At 36.6% G+C, this 18900-nt stretch overlaps 1 protein-coding gene across 2 annotated transcripts in view; it reads right to left on the minus strand.

Moving 5' to 3' along the window:
• ADGRL2 (adhesion G protein-coupled receptor L2) overlaps window positions 1-18900 on the minus strand; it is a 158999-nt gene that overhangs the window by 51596 nt on the left and 88503 nt on the right. For both annotated transcript variants that reach the window (XM_058808995.1, XM_058808994.1), the window contains exon 4: window positions 1763-1872. In XM_058808995.1, the coding sequence (XP_058664978.1) occupies window positions 1763-1872 (110 nt within the window). The remainder of the gene's footprint in view (window positions 1-1762; window positions 1873-18900) is intronic.

Below are 18900 nucleotides of genomic sequence, written 5' to 3' on the forward strand. Positions count from 1 at the left end.
TACAAGTTAGAGTACAGGGTAGGCCGCGCTGTGGCACTATACTTCTGAAACTGGAAAAGAAAAGATTCCTGGAGACAGCAATACCCAATCAGTAGAACATATCCACACTTCTCTTCCTAAAACAGCATAAGAAATTATGTTTGAGCATTATTTGCATTACATTTTTTCCTCTATGAGCTAGCCTACTGGAACTGGAAATGTAACTTCTTGTCATTTGACTGACCTCAGGTTTTGGAATCAGATGCACTGCCCCCTTTCTGAGAATTTGGAAATGAAAATACTGCTAAAGCAGAAGTGGTCTTTGTGGAACAAAACTTTGGTTAGATTGGGGTAAGACATCACTCCTCAAAAGTGGCACAAGAAGAACAGTTACAACAAGCCACCAATACTACACACAGGAGGAATGGTACTAGGGATCACTGTTTGCAGTAGGCTTCCAAACCTACAAATGGTACAGGGAAGAAAATCAGCAAGCAACCATTTCACAATGACACAGCAGAAATGAAGAAAAAACAGATGATCTGTGCTTGGCCTTTAACAACAGTGAAGGTTCAGTATAGTGAAGCAGTACGGAGTAGTATTTCAGTTTCAGAATTCTAAATTTTGCAGGAAACAGTATGGACAGTTTTGGCATGGCTTTGCTTATGCCAGAACTCATTTCCTTCCTTTTTCAGTATGTACTGTCACCACAGTGTTTTTGCATCTCAGACTTGGCCTGTTTCCTGTACCAACAGAAAATACGACTTTAGTTAAGGATTACTGCAGATCAAGAAATTCATGCCCAATAATAACTCAAGGGAATGATCAGTGCACTGCTCAAATTCCATTGCAAGCACAGCTATTTCTCTGCTGAGTTACGGGATGAGAGAGAAGTCACTGCAAAGAACGACCTTACAAGAAAGCAAAACCAGTTAAAAGTGTTGAATCTGCAGATCTTTCATGAACATGCATACATGTCAATAAAAAAAAGCATTAATTATTGCAAGGAAATAAGAAGTATGTCTAAAGCTACTGAACTTTGGCATTATAAAGACTATTGCATAGAACTGCTGAAGTAGCCAGAACTTCACATTTTTCTCTCATCATGATTTCACTATTTAGTTTGTTTTCAGTGAAAAACTCTATTTTGCTAGCTGATTCAAGACACGACTGATATTTTGTCTTTCAATTAAAAGCAAGCATTTCTTTCTCACTCTTTTCCCCTTTGCTTTTAAAGAACACAGTGTGAGTACCTTATTAATGAATTATTCACTCTGAATCTGCGTTCATTTATAAAGAAGCACAAAATCCTTTTACAATGTCCCCCAACTGGGTCACTTGCCTCTGAATGTCAGTGCTGGGTTTTGCTGTGCACCCAAAGTGACCACAGCAGCAGGTAGCCTTTCAAGTAGATCATGATTAAAATTGAAGTCAATTCCTGCTTTACAAGTCTGCGAGCCAAGCCAATTTGTCGGCAACTGGTTGCGGGCAAAAGTACAAATTTCTATCTGGCCTATTGAATAGCTAATTTGAGTTTGTTTTCTGGAAAAACAGTAGCCTTAAAAGCCAAACACTTAAGAACACAGACAGACACTTGGCCAGCATCACACCATGGCTTCCTTCCACACTTTGTGAAGCTAATTGGAGGCCCTAGTCTGCAAGTGCTTTGCATGCATAATGGGTCCATGGGCCATAAACATATGCTTCTTTTCCATGGAACAGCACTCCAGCTTCAATTGTGAGGGCCAGAGGAAGTGAGCAAGAATAAAAAGATTATACTTACTGTAAGGAACACATTCATACTGAACTTCTAGATATTTGTATGTTCCAGGACAAGGATCAGGAAACACATCTGACCCAGTAACTACTATACACTGTGTTCGGTTGTTGCACCTGTAATGGGAAAAGAAAGCAAGCTAATTAATTTAAAATTACATTTAATTTGCTAGTTCAGACTAAGGACTACATTGAGTGCTAACTCTCTTCACACTTGGGCAGTTCAATCCATAAGACAACAAAGTTAATTAACACTAATTAGCCAAAGTCCAAAAAAAGACTTCAGGACAACATTTTAGTTCAGGCTCTATACTTAAAAATTTGGGGATCAATGCTATCTTTACTGTTGTCACTGGTAGAGACAGCTGTATCAAGTACCAAGATTAGACTGATTAGATACTACTGTTCAATAAAATGAAAACAAAATGCAAAGACTATATGACTGAAAAAATGTGCAATTTTGAATAATGTATGATAACAACGATGAGTAATTCCTTCCATCTTTAGAGACATACATCCTGCTGATAGCTTTACATCTCATAGAGATTTTTCTTGTGATTCAAGGAAATTATTTTGGTTTGAAGAGCTATTGTAGACAAAGAACATTAGCATTCCCAATTTAATTATTTTAGGAGCAATTGGTGGACTCTGTTAGGCTACAGGAAGTAGTAAAGAAAATTAATTCAGATGTATTTTTGAGGAGAATGAAACATAACAATTATTTGCTTAACAATGACAGAAAATGCATTTTCATAGAAAAAAGAACTTTATTACAATGCCTCTATTTGTGAGAATCTACTGAACTTCATGTTTTTGAAGGGTAATGATAATAATAATAATAGATTTTAGACTACTATTATTTTTTTCCAGAACAAAAATGTAAAACCCCAAAACAACAAATATTAGCTTGGAAGTTAAAAGTGAACAGTCACCTAACCTTGAAGAGATGGTCAAAATGTAATACATACAGGAAAACAGTCACAAGGAAGAGGAAAAGTGAAAAAAGGGAAGGTCAGGGAGTTTGGTGACTAAAAGGGAAAGAGCTTGGCTGATCTTCTCAAGGGTTAATTTTGTTTGTCAGCAAACTGAATAACAGAAGTCTGAACTTAAGTAATAGACTAGCCTTTGACTCCAGCTGTACATCAACTTCTCTATTGCCCTTCTTCTTCCCATACTTCGGAATACCACATAACCCAAGCTAAAATAATCTGCCTTGTATCAGTGGCTTTCCCCTGCTGTACAGCACCAACAGCTATTAGAATAATTCATGCTACCTCATAAAAGGTAGAGCAAACATATTCAAAGAACACTATTATAAATTACTTCCTTTTTTTATATAAATTATTCCCTTTTTATAATCAAAATAGCACAGAGCCAGTCAGGATATGCTGTGCCTCTGTGCTGAGCAAACTCAGAGACAAAAGCTCTCTAAGTTGATCAGTTAACTCTTCTTATCTTTTCCCTCTTTTTTAATTAAAAAAAAAATTAAAGCTGCTTATTTTTACCATCATAAGCCTCATAATTGCAGAACTGATTGGAAATAGTCAAGGATTTCTGTATATACACAGCCATGGATACGGATAGGTGGTGGGAATTCATCTGCCGCCTTTTCCAGAGGGCAAAGCCAGGACCCCTGCCCAGCTCTTGCACAAATAATGCCACCCCACTGCCACCCCAATGGCTCAGTCAGTCAGTGCAGCAGCTCCTGCAGGACATCAGAGGCTCTGGAATGACTCTGACACACCCAGTGGCTTCAGAGCCAGGCTGAAGTGGTGAAATGTGCACCCAGCTGCTGAGAAAACCACTGTACTCAGTGTGTAAAGTGTGAAAATGTGCACACAGCCCCTGCCATGGAGGACAGAGTGCTGCTGCAGAAGCAGGAGCAGACAATGTGGCCCCAAACCTCACAGGCCTCTTTGCAATATCCCCAGTACAGGGGTTTGTATGTGCCACACCTCGGGTACACTAACCAGCATGAGAAAATCTGGGATGTAAGATTTTGTAACAAATTTCTTTAAATTTGCATTTCTTTAGCAAAAATCTTATGCTGGAGCCAAAGTAATTCCTATAAGACTTCTCCTAGTGCATCTTCAGTATGATGGTTTCCACAGCTTTGAGTTGCATGAAAATTTTATTTTATACTCAAATGAGCAGCAATTAAGACAGAATTATTTATTTGTTACAAAATAAAAATGAGTTGGGAGAAATTGCTTGAGAATGAAGTTAACCAAGGTCATATTTAGCAGTGAGAAAAAGATAGACTAATTTCCCTGTGAAGAGCTGTTTTCTTCAGTTTCATTTTCTCCCAGTAAAAGATTCATAATGCTGCCATCAGCCAGGAAACTGAGAAGAACTTCATGTTAGGTTTTATCAAAAGGATTTGTAATAATTCAGAAGAAAATGCAGGTGTTTTCTTTGTGCAGTAAGTGTCAGAGTCAAACTTCCAGCACTCAGTGGTGTTTACAGCAAATTGATAACACTCCAAAAACTTTTGACAATTCCTTTATGAAAGATTTCACCTGCTGTGCAAATGATCACCTTTTGCTCCCCTATGGCCAAACCCAAGACCATTGTTACAAAACAATAAGTTATGCCCACTTGCTGCAGTATACAGCAGTGCTGCCAGGCCCACCAGCACTACCCAAGAAGTGGAATTACTTTAATAACTACATGAATAGTGCATTTGTGCTTTAAGTTATAGGTTTGCACATTCAAATCACTGATTTTTGCTGCACTGTTGGTTGTATTTTATAAAACCTGAGTAATTTACATACACTTCTAAGATTTCAAATTAAAGACACTTGGTTAGGATATTCACAGTTTAAAAAGCTGACATTCAGGTAACCATTTTTACCTGTTTAGAGGTTATATTTCCATTAGAGTGAGACTTTTAAGAAAAAACAACAGCAACTATAGCAGCTGTCAATCCTAATTCATGGGTTACAGAGAAGAGATGAAGAATAAGTGAATTTTGTAGAGGTAGTTCTGAGACAAATAATTCAGGGAATTTATACTACTGTGATTTGCTCTCTGAATAAATTAAAGCCTTCTATCTGCTGCAGTGTCTTTCTCTGTAAAGCCAGGAGAACTTCCCTGTTAGCTTTTGGCCGATACTTCTGCTACTGTCTCCAAAAAAAAAACATGTTACAAACTGGTTAGGGTTTCAGTTGAGCTTCTTTAAGACAAGAAGCCCCAAATTCTGCAGCACATTGGACAAAAGAGACTCCACTCTCCACAAAATAGCACTAAACTGCAGAGTATCCTATGTGGCTACAGATTATCAAAGCTACCACAGAACTTCATAATTTTAAGAAACCTTTACACTTAAAAACACCGTGTTTGAAGAAGAGGATATTCCACTGTTACAGCCTTAAATCTGGTGACCCATTTATTTTTTGTAATGGGCAAGCACCTTTTGTGTCACAGGATTCTCCAAAACAAGACTATTGTAGAAATAAAGTGCCTTGGAAATTGCAAAATTGGCCTAGACACCATCAGGAAAAAAAATAAATCCAAATTTCAAAAAGCTGAACTGGCGAATGACTTGGAGTCTCTCATTTATTTTAAACAAAGTTATTTTTTCTACATGTTATATTGTTAATTTGGTCTCTCTATTCAAACTGTTTCAGAATTGTTCTAATGAGGGTGTGATACAAACAAGCCGTAATTTCTGCAAAGTTAAGAAGACGAAATCACAAATACTCTGGTGTTTCACTGTTTGCAATCTAGTGTTTAAGTTCTCTGTAGATTTTAAATACCATTTAAGTGTTCTGCAATCTACCTAACTGCATACTTTCCCAGCATATGTTAAAATACAGGCATTTTCAGGGGATTATGTACAATCTTAAAATTCATAGGATTGCACACTGAGAAATGTCTTCACACTCAAGAAGAATTCACAATATTCACAAAGATTTTATGATGCAATGACTGTCATTCACAAGGAAATACAGCAGATCAGCAAGGTCTGTATAACTCAGTAACAGTTAACTTAGGAAAGGTAATGTATGAATTAAAATTGAAATGCTAGTTAGGAAAGGACTAACTGTAGTAATGAAAGAATGATAATTCAGGTTCTTGTGCTAGCAGTGACAACAGTTTTGCAAGGGGAAATGCAGGAATTATCACCATTCTCATGAATGCAAGGAGCAATTGTGTACTCTGACACATATGCCTTCTGTATTTTAGTATGAATGAAGAAAGGTTACATCTTCATAATGCACATGTATCACTTAGAGTAATCTAAAAATCAAATGGAGTGTTTAATTAACAGTTACAGTATAATGTCTGAACTCCTTTCACCTCAGGAAGAAGACTGTGCAAATGAGGAATGGCCCTTCACATTTCAGATGAATACAGAAAGAAAGAGGAAAGTAAAGCAGCTCCAGCAGGGCTGGTATTATCTGCTGCTCATGATGTAGCCCTGTCCCTGCTGCATCCATCCCGTCTGCTCAGCTATAAGGACAGCTGTATTTTCCATGATAATTTGTTTGCATTTCAACTCTAATCTTGACTCGTACAATTCCCAACAAATCGCTTTTGCTTTTTTATTATTATTATTACCTTATGCTTATTATTGCACTTTTTCATGTGCAATGTATGGAGATGAGATTCCATGTGCAATCTATTGTGCGAGGTGTTTTAATCAATAATCTTGTTCTGCTGATTAAGCAGGGGCTTCTGTTTTGGCAAGATAACATTAGTTTCTCCTGTCATGCTCCCAAAGCTATTGGGAATCTTCAGCAGATCATTAGATATGCTACAATAAAGCTTCGGTACATTCTCTTTTCTTTCTTAAATTGCTTCTTCACTGTCCTATCATTCCTCGTCACTGCTGGCACTGCATTATTATTACAGCTCCCCTGAAACTTGCACTAGAGCTATGTCTGCAGGCCATAGGATGCCATTTTCAATTGAAGCTTCTGCTTCAAAATATAAATTAAGAAAATTTCATTATCTCCTGCCAAGGGCCATTATTCACCATTGTTCTAAGGAAGATTAAAAACGCACAATCTATGGACTTGAACAAATACTCCAGCATTAAAATGAAAACCACAGTGTATCATGACTGGACCAGAAAGTGAAGCACTGGGATCTGAGAAACAGATTCTGGAAAGACATTAACACTGCATGGATCAAACCAAGTGACTGAGGGAAGAGGTCATCTCTGTGGGCAAGTCACATCTGACACAGAAAGATACAAACAGATCCTTTGTGTTCTTGCAGTTTGCAAAAATAAGGTATGTATGAAATAATAAGTGGTTCTTGCAGTTTGCAAAAATAAGGTATGTATGAAATAATGTCCACATTGCAATGCATCCTTCAAATGCTTTTGTTTTGCAAACACAACTTTGACAAAGACAGTACAATAATAAAATAAACATAATGATCTTTTGAAAAGTATATGGATTAATGTATAGGCAGAAAAAACCCATCAAAATAATTTTGGGTATTCCTAATGCTGTATTTCTGTGAATCTAGTGTTGCCTTAATTAGGGCGCAAACACAGCAAACAGTCACATGTAATTCACTATAAAAAAAAAAAAAAGATACCATCTAAACCCATTTGCTTACTAAACACATTTAGTAAGCAAAATTAATTTTTAGTAACATTGTTGATACATTAAAAAAAATCTTGGTACGTTTTGAAACTTTCAAGCCAGTTCTGATATTTCTCTTTCAGCATATTGATTAAACGCTTAAAAGCCAGCGTGGTGGCATGTTCCTGCATATCGCCTGCAGCAACCTGCTCAAACACCACTCGAGGCACGTAAACTCCAAGCTGCAGCACCACATACTCCATATGGTCTTCTTGTTCCTTACTCACCCTGGGTGAGCTGCAGCCTGTGTGAAAAGATAGGGGAATATGGGATGAATGCACTTCATGTGGTGATTTACACTGAAAAATTCCTGAACCCCATTACCCAAAGTAAGTAGCTGTCTTTACAGCTGTATTCCTAATGGTCTACAACTGCCATGTGGGATGTGGTTTTGCTTTTGAATGAATATTCACTAAACCTCCGCTCCTGTCATTAAATGCAAAGTTACAGATGTATGAAGTCATCAGATATTACTTAAATGCTATGTTTTATTACAAAACTGACATATAAAACGGAGAACAGAGGTTTTATTTTAGGGGTGTTTTGATATATAATTGTGCACAAAGAAATACCACAGCAGATAAATTTAAAGGCATATATTTAAATTCTGAGTTTCACACTCACCTCAGATGCCATACATTATTATGTACTGAGGTCTAATGAGTTAGCAATTTAAGCCTAACCAAAACCTGGAAAAAAAGACCTGCTGAGAAAATCCAGCCTTCCTATAAAGCCTAGCTATGAAGGAGGATTGTTCAGCCATCACTGCTGTTTCCACAGTGCTCCAGCACTACCCTTCCCATGCAGGATGAGTGAGCCACACGCCCCTAAGGATAGATCCATAATCCTGGGACTGGGCTGACACACTGACAACATTGCTTAATCTTTGTAAGATTTTCTAAAAATTATTTTTATTTTAGCCCCAAAACTATTATAGGGGAATGAGTATGCAAAAAGTAAATAGCACCTATTTTACTGAGTTCAAAGAGGAAATGGATTTAGTGAGCTGTGCTTGGAAGTTTTCATTATCTAAAAGACAAAGGAGATACATGAGTAGGTATGATAGCAGAATTTGGCCATAAGAGCTGTATCTAGATGTTGGTGACTCACCTATGACTGCTAAACAGTGAGGCATCCTATAGCTTGGTTTGAAAATTCATGAACTAGCCCAAGGATTTTCTATGCACTTGGCAACGTGACCATTACAGTAATAAATCTGGGGGATTTGGATGAAAAATATTTGGGGTGAAGAAAAATAAAAAAAAGGCGTGTTTTTTTCCTTCCGTTTTCTTTCAAAATATAATATTGATGATTTGTTGAATCTTCCTAATTACCAAGTAAACACATAGAAGGAAGGTAAATAGTGTATAATTAATATTGTAGGGGAAGGTGCCCCATAGCCTTGTTTCCATTTGCCCAATAAAAAATTGCAATTATATTTAATTGTGCTTTCTTTATACAATGTAATCTTGTGGGAGTCTAAGGGTATGCATTAAGCATAAAAACTCCAAATAGACAATAAAACACAGCATAAAATATGCAACTCCCATAGGCCTTTTCTCAGAATTACTTGGTCTGATTCACTGTCAATGAATGTGTATCAGACTTGTATGGCAAAGTAATTTAACTATATTTCTTGCTTTCAACCTCTTCTTACAACTTTAATACATTTAGTTATGACCCATTTGCCTTTTAGTATTCATGTCTCTAAGTTCAAAGCAGTGACTATTAAAATGAGGAATCTTCTCACTTACTCACATCTAAGCTATCAGAAACAGTTTTTCTTGTTACAGTTCATCCTTGTTCTAATACTTTTCTTATTGGTGTAAATGCTATTATTATGGGGTTATCATTAACCTGAAACTGGAGCATCAGATAAAACAGGGAGAGGAAAAAAAAAAGTAGATTCCAGTAGAATATATAACTCCTGCTTTCTCTCGATATTTTTAGGTGCATTTATAATCCTGCTTTTCTATCTCTACTACTTTCTACCATGCATTTCAAAGGCCTACCAAACCAATCAGAGTTTTTGAGGAGATGACTGTAAATCAAGGACAGTAAAAGTAAGTATCAAAAATGCAGTGAGGTGTGCAAAGTAAATGGAACAATCTCCTGGTGAGGTCTACGTAGGTGCAAACCCAAACCCCGTAACAGTATGAAACAGAAGAGACCTGTTCTTTAGAGAAAATGTTTCTAATGCAACCCCACCTGAGGAATAAGAAATGGAAATACAGTAATGTTAATAATAATACTACTAATAATAATTGTCATATTATTTACATGCATGCATATTTGCAAGCAAGCTGCAGCATGGGATTACAGGCAGTGTACATCTCAGAACACCAACTAAGCCAAGCAGATCCGCACTGCTGAAAAGTAATAAGCTCAAAAGATCCAATTAAATGTTTCACCATTTAGACAAAATAAATAGCCTGCAGCTATGCTTACTTACTAATGAAAACTTTAGTAGTGCAGCATCGTTGTATCTGAGCAATTTGCACAGATTATTCACACCGAATGAGCACGGTGCAGCATCGTGCCTCGCGCGCTGAGCAGGTTTCAGGGGAGAAATGTGGGGCTTTAAATAAACCCAGAGCTTTACGAAGGGGCATTTATTTCAGAGGCACAGTGCTAGAGCAGAGCTATAGAAAATCCAAGAGAAAATCCTGAAGCACAGCGTCTGATCCTTAGGAATAACAGTGCAACAGACTTGCAGGAGAAGAGAGTACCAGACAGAGAGTATAGGATAACAGTAAAAACCCTTTAGAATTCTTTTTTTTGCAGCACAGTTGATCTTTTTTATCCATGGCTTGGCATGCACCATATTCATAACGTAGTTAAAAGTTATGTAACTTAAGACAGCTTCTGAGTCATTATTAAATGAGAAAATTGAAGAATTACAATATTGAAAACATGTAGCCTTATCCTGCATGTTAATTTGCACAGATCTGAAATACGTTTTTAACAATCACCCACTTTAATTACTAAAATAAGGTATTTTAGATGACAGGTATATTTTGTTACTGCAACTTTTTGAAACAGAAGCCTTGGTATTCTTTCAACACTCACATTTCCACCAGACCTCCAGGTCTGTGCAGTGCAAATTCAGCTTGATTCACTATGGGTCCCCTGAGTTTAACACATCTCTTCTGCATATAGAAATGCATATTCAACAAAAAAATCCTATTTTGCCTCTAACAGGAAATTAAGATTTAGTCATTTATAGAACTGGCCACTGGGATAACCAGATTCCATAGAGTTCTTTGGTTTCCCTGTGCAACAGGCAGGCAGAGGACAACTTCACATGGGGCATGCAGTGGGCACAACCCTAACTCAACTTTAACACATACATTCACCTTGAATAATTAAAAATATTAGAGCCTGTATCAATTAGGAGAAATTATTTACAAAAATGTTCACCTATTGCAGTTGGCATATGGAAAAATTATCATATTTTTAACAAGGGAAATGGGAAATCGCTATGGGATGCCCTACTTAGATTAAATTAGCAAGATCTTGTTATCAGACCATATAAAAGATACACCATAATAAGATGTGACCTTGCAGAACCTTGGAGCCAATCCGTGATTTTTCCCCTATAACCCTTCCTAATTATCTGCAAAGTTACAGACCCTTTTGTGGCAGGCTATTTTTCTGTGAATAGTGAGGGGTTTTGGGCTTTTAAATATTTAATTAGTCTTCTGAAATGAGAATTGTTGCACATGCCAACTGCTTCGATTTTCAAACTGTGTTCATCCTAATTATGTTCAGATTTAGATTGGTCATCCCAAACCTCTCACTCTTGTAATTATTTACTCCTTAAAGATCATTCAGCAGAGAAATATTTTTCACCCTTATGGCTCTTTCTTTCCACAAATGGCTTTTCTGGTCCGTTAATTACCCACTCAGAGGATTAGAGTTTGTAATAATGCAAAAGATGCTGCATGTTAGATGAGTTTTACAGGGTGAAAAAGAATAAATTGTTTTTTTGTAAACCTGCCTTGGGGAATATCCCCTTTTTGGGTTATCATTTTCATCAACAGTGGCCATGTGCCCACTGCTGCATATCCACCAACTCTGTAGGGCTGCAGAGTGACTCATTTACACAGCTCAACAGAACTCAGAGCAAAATGCTGAGCAAGAGGCAAAAGACAATTTGATTATTTTAAGAGATTTATAAAAGTGCAATCTGCTAGCAAGAAGGTGCAGTCCTTTATCTCATATTTTTACTGCAGATTTCATGGCCTTAAAGTTACACGCATTTAACTGATAACTAATAATAAAATTACAACTTTTCTCATTTCATCTGCTGATTTTTTCCAAAAGTGTTGTCCCTTGGTAGATCCTTAATCAACTCTGTAACAGTGGTGTTATTTCCTATTAAAATGTGTCTGAGAGTCCTCACTACAAGTACTTTCTTTTCTTCTGAGAGGAATGTCTGTCACAGAAGCACTGTTATTCATTAGTATATGAATATATACATATATATTCCAGTGATGTCTGGATATAATTATCATCTGGAAAGCTTGCAGGGCTTCCAGGTATAGGACTTCCACTGCAAAAGTATGCTGTTCTAACTTGGAAAGCACAATCCCACTTTTTCTTTACAAACTGAAGTTAAAGGATTAAGTTACAGATTTGAATTGTGCATTCTCTGGTTCCAGGAACTTCCAGTTTTGAGCCCAAAGAAGTTTAGAGGACTGCTTCAGTTTGCTTGTTCCCACATCTGCAAAATCCTGTCTATTCTGCAGTTGGCTTTTTACACAAGCCAACCAGACTCACCACTGTAAAACATTCATCAGAAAATTCACTGGCTACACTCTGTCAATGCACAGATTATCTTTAATTGTGTCAAAAATATTCATGATCTAATCCTTTTACGAAACTGTCTATCACCAAAGGAGTCTCGTGTGCCTGCACAATTAAAAACCGCATGTTAGCCATACATAATACTGTGTTACATTTGATGCAAATCCTTTACCATTGAAATAAGCACTGGGCTGACAGCATGAAGTGGCTGATAAGAAAGCAACAAGGCACTGCTGATGGCACTCATGATAAGTGAGCTCTAACTCATATGTGTTCTGTCTACAGTACATTACCCAAAGTGCTCCTGTTTTAAATGTGACTCCAGGAGGTGCTCTTTTGCTGTATCTCTGTCAAAAAGGCAGCAAAATTATCCAAGAAAGCTAAATACACAAAGTAAATTATGTTTTTCATACCCACCAGTGATGCTGGCACCAGAATAATACACTGAAAGCAATATCACTGCTGCTGCCTTCTAGATGAGAAAACACCTACAGTTTCATGAGTGTAACAGTAGAGTTGAACTCAATGTCTGTAATAAATTCAGTAAACAGGGAAAGATTATGGGTTCAGAACTGTCACGTTATTGCTACACTTACAATTCAGCCTAAAAGAAAGTATTTAATAGACAGAGCACAAACTCTTGAGTCATGGCAAAACAATTTTACAGTGCTGCAAAAATGTGTGCATTAAATACATTTCCAAATTGCTCCTTTATTATATAGATGTATATCACAAGAAGCTAGCTATCTGAGAAGCAATGAACAGTAAGGTTTAAGATCACAGATTACTACTAAGAAAGGAATATAGATGCCTTTGCACCTACAACAGCAAAATACACCATCTTGCCAGATGAAACACTGCACAGGTTGGTATCACTGATGAGTAAGATGGAGGATGCTTCCTCCAAGGTGTTCAAGGTGTGTGACTTTGGTCAGAGTAGCTTGCCCAAGTAAATTATTTTTCTGCCTAATTTCTTCTCTTCTTTTTGTGTTTTGCATGTGTATGTGTGTGTGTGTGTGTAGTAGAACAATTTGAAGTTCAAAGGTTCCTATAGTTGCTGTACTACCAGGTAAATCTGAAAAAATGGCTTTCAATAGTAAATTTGTAGCAAAGCTTCTGTACTGTAAGTGTATTGTAAATCAGGTTGGACATGGAAATAAATTCCTCATGGTAAGAACCTTTCCTTCCAAATGATACGTCTACAGGGGCTAAAAATATCCTGAATATTGAGTATTCGGTCTATGTAACACTCTTAAGACTGCATTAACTTCATTGCAGTAACTTGTTTTATAGGCTCAGTTCATCATGACCTATAAAATGTTAAGCTGAAGTGCTTTAAATATCTGCTAACACCATGTGCAAGCCTGGGAGTACAAGGCACTGTGCTGTGAAGCGGCAAAGACAGTGCTCTTCTGAGAAAGTAGCACGCACTCTTATGTCACTGATATAAACAGGGTAAGCCTGCTAAATAATGTATGAAACAGCCAGCCAATCTTTATATAAAGCAGGAATTCTAGTTGAATTCTTTGTGTGATTTTATTTTAGTAGTATGACATTAGCTGTTTAGATTGCTTCCTAAAAACCATAGAAGCTGAGTATCATACTAGACTAAAAGACACATGTGCAAACTCATTTCATTCACAGTTATTACATGAAGGGGAAAAAAAAAAAACTTCTTTCATTTGTGGTAGTAGTATTTTTGCTAATTATTGTTCTGCAATATGGAGAAGATAAAATGGAAAGGGAAATTATCTATGTCTTTCAGTAATCATGGCCCATTTATTAAGCAATTAAATCGCAATTTTATTATTAGAGAGGAAAAAAAAATGCTGTAAAATAGCACCATTGCTTGTATCTTTGATCCTTAAACTCTTCCATTTCAGCAACCTCATTAATGTCAAAATACCACGAATATGGCCATGCCTTTTTTAGAATGTATACTCTGGGCACAGGCAAAATCTATGAGATTCAATAAAGAAGACTTTTCTTGTTGAATACAACTAAAAGCTTAATTGAGCCACAAAGGTCAGAAGGTTCTTTTTATTGTAAGCAGGAGATTATTCTGTGGCAGAAAGACATTTACAGAATATGAGATCTGCTAATTTCTCTACTACTCTTTAGATTGTTTTTAATTTTTAAACCCATGCTACTCTTCTATTTCTTTCCTCTGAATTAAACATCTTCACTGTAATAATTTTTAAATTCCATTTCCTTTGTGTTACTAATGAAAACTTTTCACTTTCATGGCTACTGCTGACTTTTAACACTAGAAAGTACTCATAATTTACTTACATATATTTAATTCATATTAATCTGTCCTAATTTATGATCTATACCCTGCTCTGCCCATCTTCATGTACCTTTTCCATGTCAGTTCTGTTTACTAAGTGAAATTCAACAGATTTCCTATAGTGCAATGAACCTTAACAGGCAGCTTTTAATTGCCTCGCGTAGGAAACCACATCACTATTAATTCCACAGCAAAAGTATAAAATAAAACTATTGCTTCTCAGACTCTAGAGCAATTAGACCTCTCGGCTATTTGGCTAACTCTGCTTCATGATACCCAGTGCAGTTAATTATATTTTTTGATGTTAATAGTCTCTGTCAGTTTCAAGCATAACTCCTCTTTGATGAATATTTAAATTATATTTGAATAAAAAAATAATCTTGGTTACATTTCATATTCAGCAGTCATCACAGCTTAATAAAGGTCTCCTCAGAAAGGGTTGAGATAAATGGCTATATGAACACATGTATAAAGTCCTAAATCAACTTATCAGATAATGTAGCTGTTTTGGCTAAGTATTATAGAGGTTTTATTGGGGTGGGAGGAATTAATAGGCTTCAAGTATTACATTATTATTCTATATGAACTAAATTTGGTGCAGCAATATATAAGTAAATTAAAACTTTATTATTAAAAAGTTCTGACTGCAACTAAACCAGGAACTTATATTGGCTAGACTAGAAATATGAAAACCATGCAAAATTCATGCAAACTCATTCAAGAGGACACAAAATTCAACTGAAAGGAGCTGAAGGTTAAGCAATGTTGTCTCAGTCAAGTTCTCTAAAAAATTAGCAAATTACTAAGAGAGGCAATTACATACCCAAAACATATAGTATGTGATTAACTGAGCTAAACAGTGTGCACACCTAGTAAAGCCCATTTCAGCAAGCAGGAAAAAAACCCACAAGAAAATCACAGGCTGAAGCACGTATTTTATATGAAGCTCAAATACACAAGCAACAGCATATAATACTTAAAATTTTATGTATGTATATGTACAGTTAGTTACATTTATTTTTGGCCCCTGAATAGCAAGGAAAGAGTGATGAGTGTGTGTATATGATCCTGGCATAAGAGATACGCTGACTTAAGAAGAATTTGATTGTGGTTTTGCCAATAATAAAGGAAGAAAACTACTTGAATATAAGATATGAATATAAATAGAATATCAAACTACACCCTAGTAAAAGAATGAATCCCATATTTTCTGAAGCAAACTAAATCTAAATTTTAAATGTAATTAGTTGGTATGAATGATCCTTTTGTTGTTTCCTTTGTAGCCTGTCCGATGTCGCGACTACAGCCACGCGCCCCTGTGTTATGTGTTTGCATGTGTGCAGTAAAATCTCTTCTGCAGGAAATTAAAATAGAACACGCTGCAAAATGATGATCAAGTACCACTGACAGCTATTTCCCCTCACCTGACTGCTAAGAACCTTGTAATACGAGGATTTCTATTTAATTTACTAAGTAATGCCATGATAGAACAACCCCATTAAGAAATCCCCCTATTTTTAATGAATAAAACTAGACCTACTACTTTCATATTAAGAATTAATGATACTGAAAATACACAATGCCAGAAAAGGTTCTTCTCAGTCATGGGTATTACTGTTTCCTGCTGTAATAACGCCACTGACTGCGGTGCGTTTCAGGAACCTTCTAGGCTCTGTGATTATGCCTTGCTCATGAAAACACACTACACATATTTCTGCTTTTTTCTTCGTATTTGAGTCATAACTAATTCTTGTGACTAACACATAGAAAGCAAAACAAAAATCAATCTGGCCACAGCTCGGTATCGTGAAAAGCTGAATTTCACAATAAAGAGCACTTTAAGCTTCTGCTACATCAAAATAGTCACAGGGTTGACTGCTGTATTAAGATCTATTTCAGATTAATAGAATTCTTAGTTTTAAAAGGGTGCTTAAGAAAAAACGTCTAATATTGATAATGTTGTATGGTAAATGTTTTGCGAAGCAGTTGTAAGCAAGCTGGAACAGAAAGCACTGGCATGCCAGAGCAAAAGGTCCTTGTTTGTGAGATCAGCATCAGTACGACAGAACTTCCGATGTGAGCAAATTCAAAGAATGTACCCTATGCACAGCAGCTTGTGTACCCTGTCATCAGCACTGGGATTTCTCTGACATAAAAAGGAAAAAGACATGCAGAAAGCAGAAAAAGGCAAGCTGTACCTCTTATTTGAAAACACTTTTCACCTGATAGCATCTTTAGCAAAGAGAGGCAAGCTTCGGCTGCAGAAGGAAAAGCAAGGGAAAAAGCAAGGATAGCAGCAGGGGTCAGCAGAGCCCTTGCCTAGCCTGGCAGACCCCCGAAGTGCAGTGTGCCACTGCCTCAATTACAGGCAGCTCCAAATGGCAAAGGATGAAATCCAGCCCATGAAAGGCTGTAAGTCATACCACCAAGAAATGCCAATCTGAAGTGTGCTGCAGCTTAAACACTGAATCAACCCTGGCTCCTGGCTGAAGGAGCTGTTTTTGAAAGAGGCTCTGAAATGCTTCTTCTCTGGAAATCTTGCACAGGCTGGAATTCAGGTCTGCAGTGACCCACAGCACGCTCTGCATTCTATCAGCAAAGCACCCTGTGCCAAGTTTCCTTTTGATTACACCTTTTTGCTACAATGAATGAGATTCATCAGTTATAGATTTCACCCAAGCTTGGAGTCCAGCGGAAGATTTGCTTTATCCACTCGCATTACAGAAGAGACCAAACTTGTTTTCATTTGAAAGGACACTAATACGGTGTGACAGTGCTTTCTCTGCAGACCTGACAAGCAGGAACAGGAAAGAGGGCTTGAGAGATGAGTCTCCTTTGAAATAGAGCTCATTTTGTTTTCTTTCAAAAATGTCTCACTCCTTTATATATAGGAGTTTTCAAAATGACCTATTTCTTGGATGTGTGAATAGATGGAAAAGAATGAACACCTCCAGTCTTCCAATCTCCCATGGGATACATTAGGAAATCCTGGGAGAAGGAATGGATGTGCTGCTGCCTCCAGCCTTGCCTTGGTCACTCAGCAGGGCAGGGGCATGTTGTTCATGTTGTGAAAACCCTCTGCTGAAGTGCAGCTGTCTGCAGAGGGATGATGGACAGAACAGGTTAAGAGCATTGCCATGGGAGAAAAGTTCATGGTAACAAAAACCCAGGCGTGAACTCCTCACTGGTGTCATGATGGACATGGTAATTGAAGGTACATGTGTTGCCTGTGCTATAGATAGGACAGGATAGATGCAACAGAAAAAAACAAACTCTGCTGAAGGGGATTTATTCCTCTTTCAATCCTTTTACTTTTCTGCAGCAATGTTTTAAAAGGGAAGAGTATCTAAAAAAATTACAGTTGCCTAAGTTCATCTATTATACCTGACATATTTTTATGTTTAAGCCTACCTGTGGAAAATGAGGTTTGCCTTGTTTGTGCATATTTAGAAAGCAATATTACACTGATTAAATATGCTTAGCAAAAATGTAAAGTACACAAAAGCCACAGTTATAGTATAAATTGTAGCTGAAAATAGAATTTAAAGGCTATTTCAGTGCAGAACTGATGTAACCGCCTTTCTGTTGCAGATCAAAAATTAATTAAAAATAAGCTGAATATCGCAACATGAGACTACTTTTTTAATGTAGATGTTTACATGGTTTGCAAAAGAAGTCTAAACATCTTGAATTTTCTTCTTTTCAGTATTTACAACAATACTCTTGGTATCAGATCAAAGAACATACAGTTATTATTTAAAAGTTCAAGGTATTTTAGCCTGTATAACAAGGGGAAAAGCGTTTTCCTTCTGAATTTTATATTAATTTGGCAGTAAAAAGTATATGTTTGAATTTTTCATCTACGCTGAATGATTCCATAGATTCCAAGTGAATAGACCTAATTTTCTTTAAATACAAAATACTAATTTTCTACTAGACCAAACAATAGTAATAACTACAATTGCTTAAAAAATAAGGTGTACAGATTGGAACACACCTGTCATTTTTTAAATATGGGGTTTATAAAGCTTTAAAATTATATAATTTCAAATTATTATCTGCCACACCATCCAAGTATATATTTAAATACACAGTCAATTAAAAAAACCCCTTATTTCACTGTCCTGGAATCACACAGATCATTATCCAATTGTGAAAACAAATAACTGAACTTCTCCTAAACAAAAAATTTAGGACTAGGAAAAATTATTCCTACTAAACAACTCCCAATTGCAATTCAAAAAGAATAATCCCAGCATGCAAGAATCCATCCTAGCATCTTATTATTTCACTATAATATTACATACCTAAGCGACCTTTGATTTGAATTATATTTTAAGTACATTTCTAGAAATATCTATAAAATATCTGTTATTCTTTTACCTATGGTCCAGACCATAGGAGACACTGGAGACAGAAAATGTTCACAAACACCCAGGTGGTTTG

Source organism: Ammospiza caudacuta, chromosome 7, assembly GCF_027887145.1.
Source record: "Ammospiza caudacuta isolate bAmmCau1 chromosome 7, bAmmCau1.pri, whole genome shotgun sequence".
Lineage (NCBI taxonomy): Eukaryota > Metazoa > Chordata > Aves > Passeriformes > Passerellidae > Ammospiza > Ammospiza caudacuta.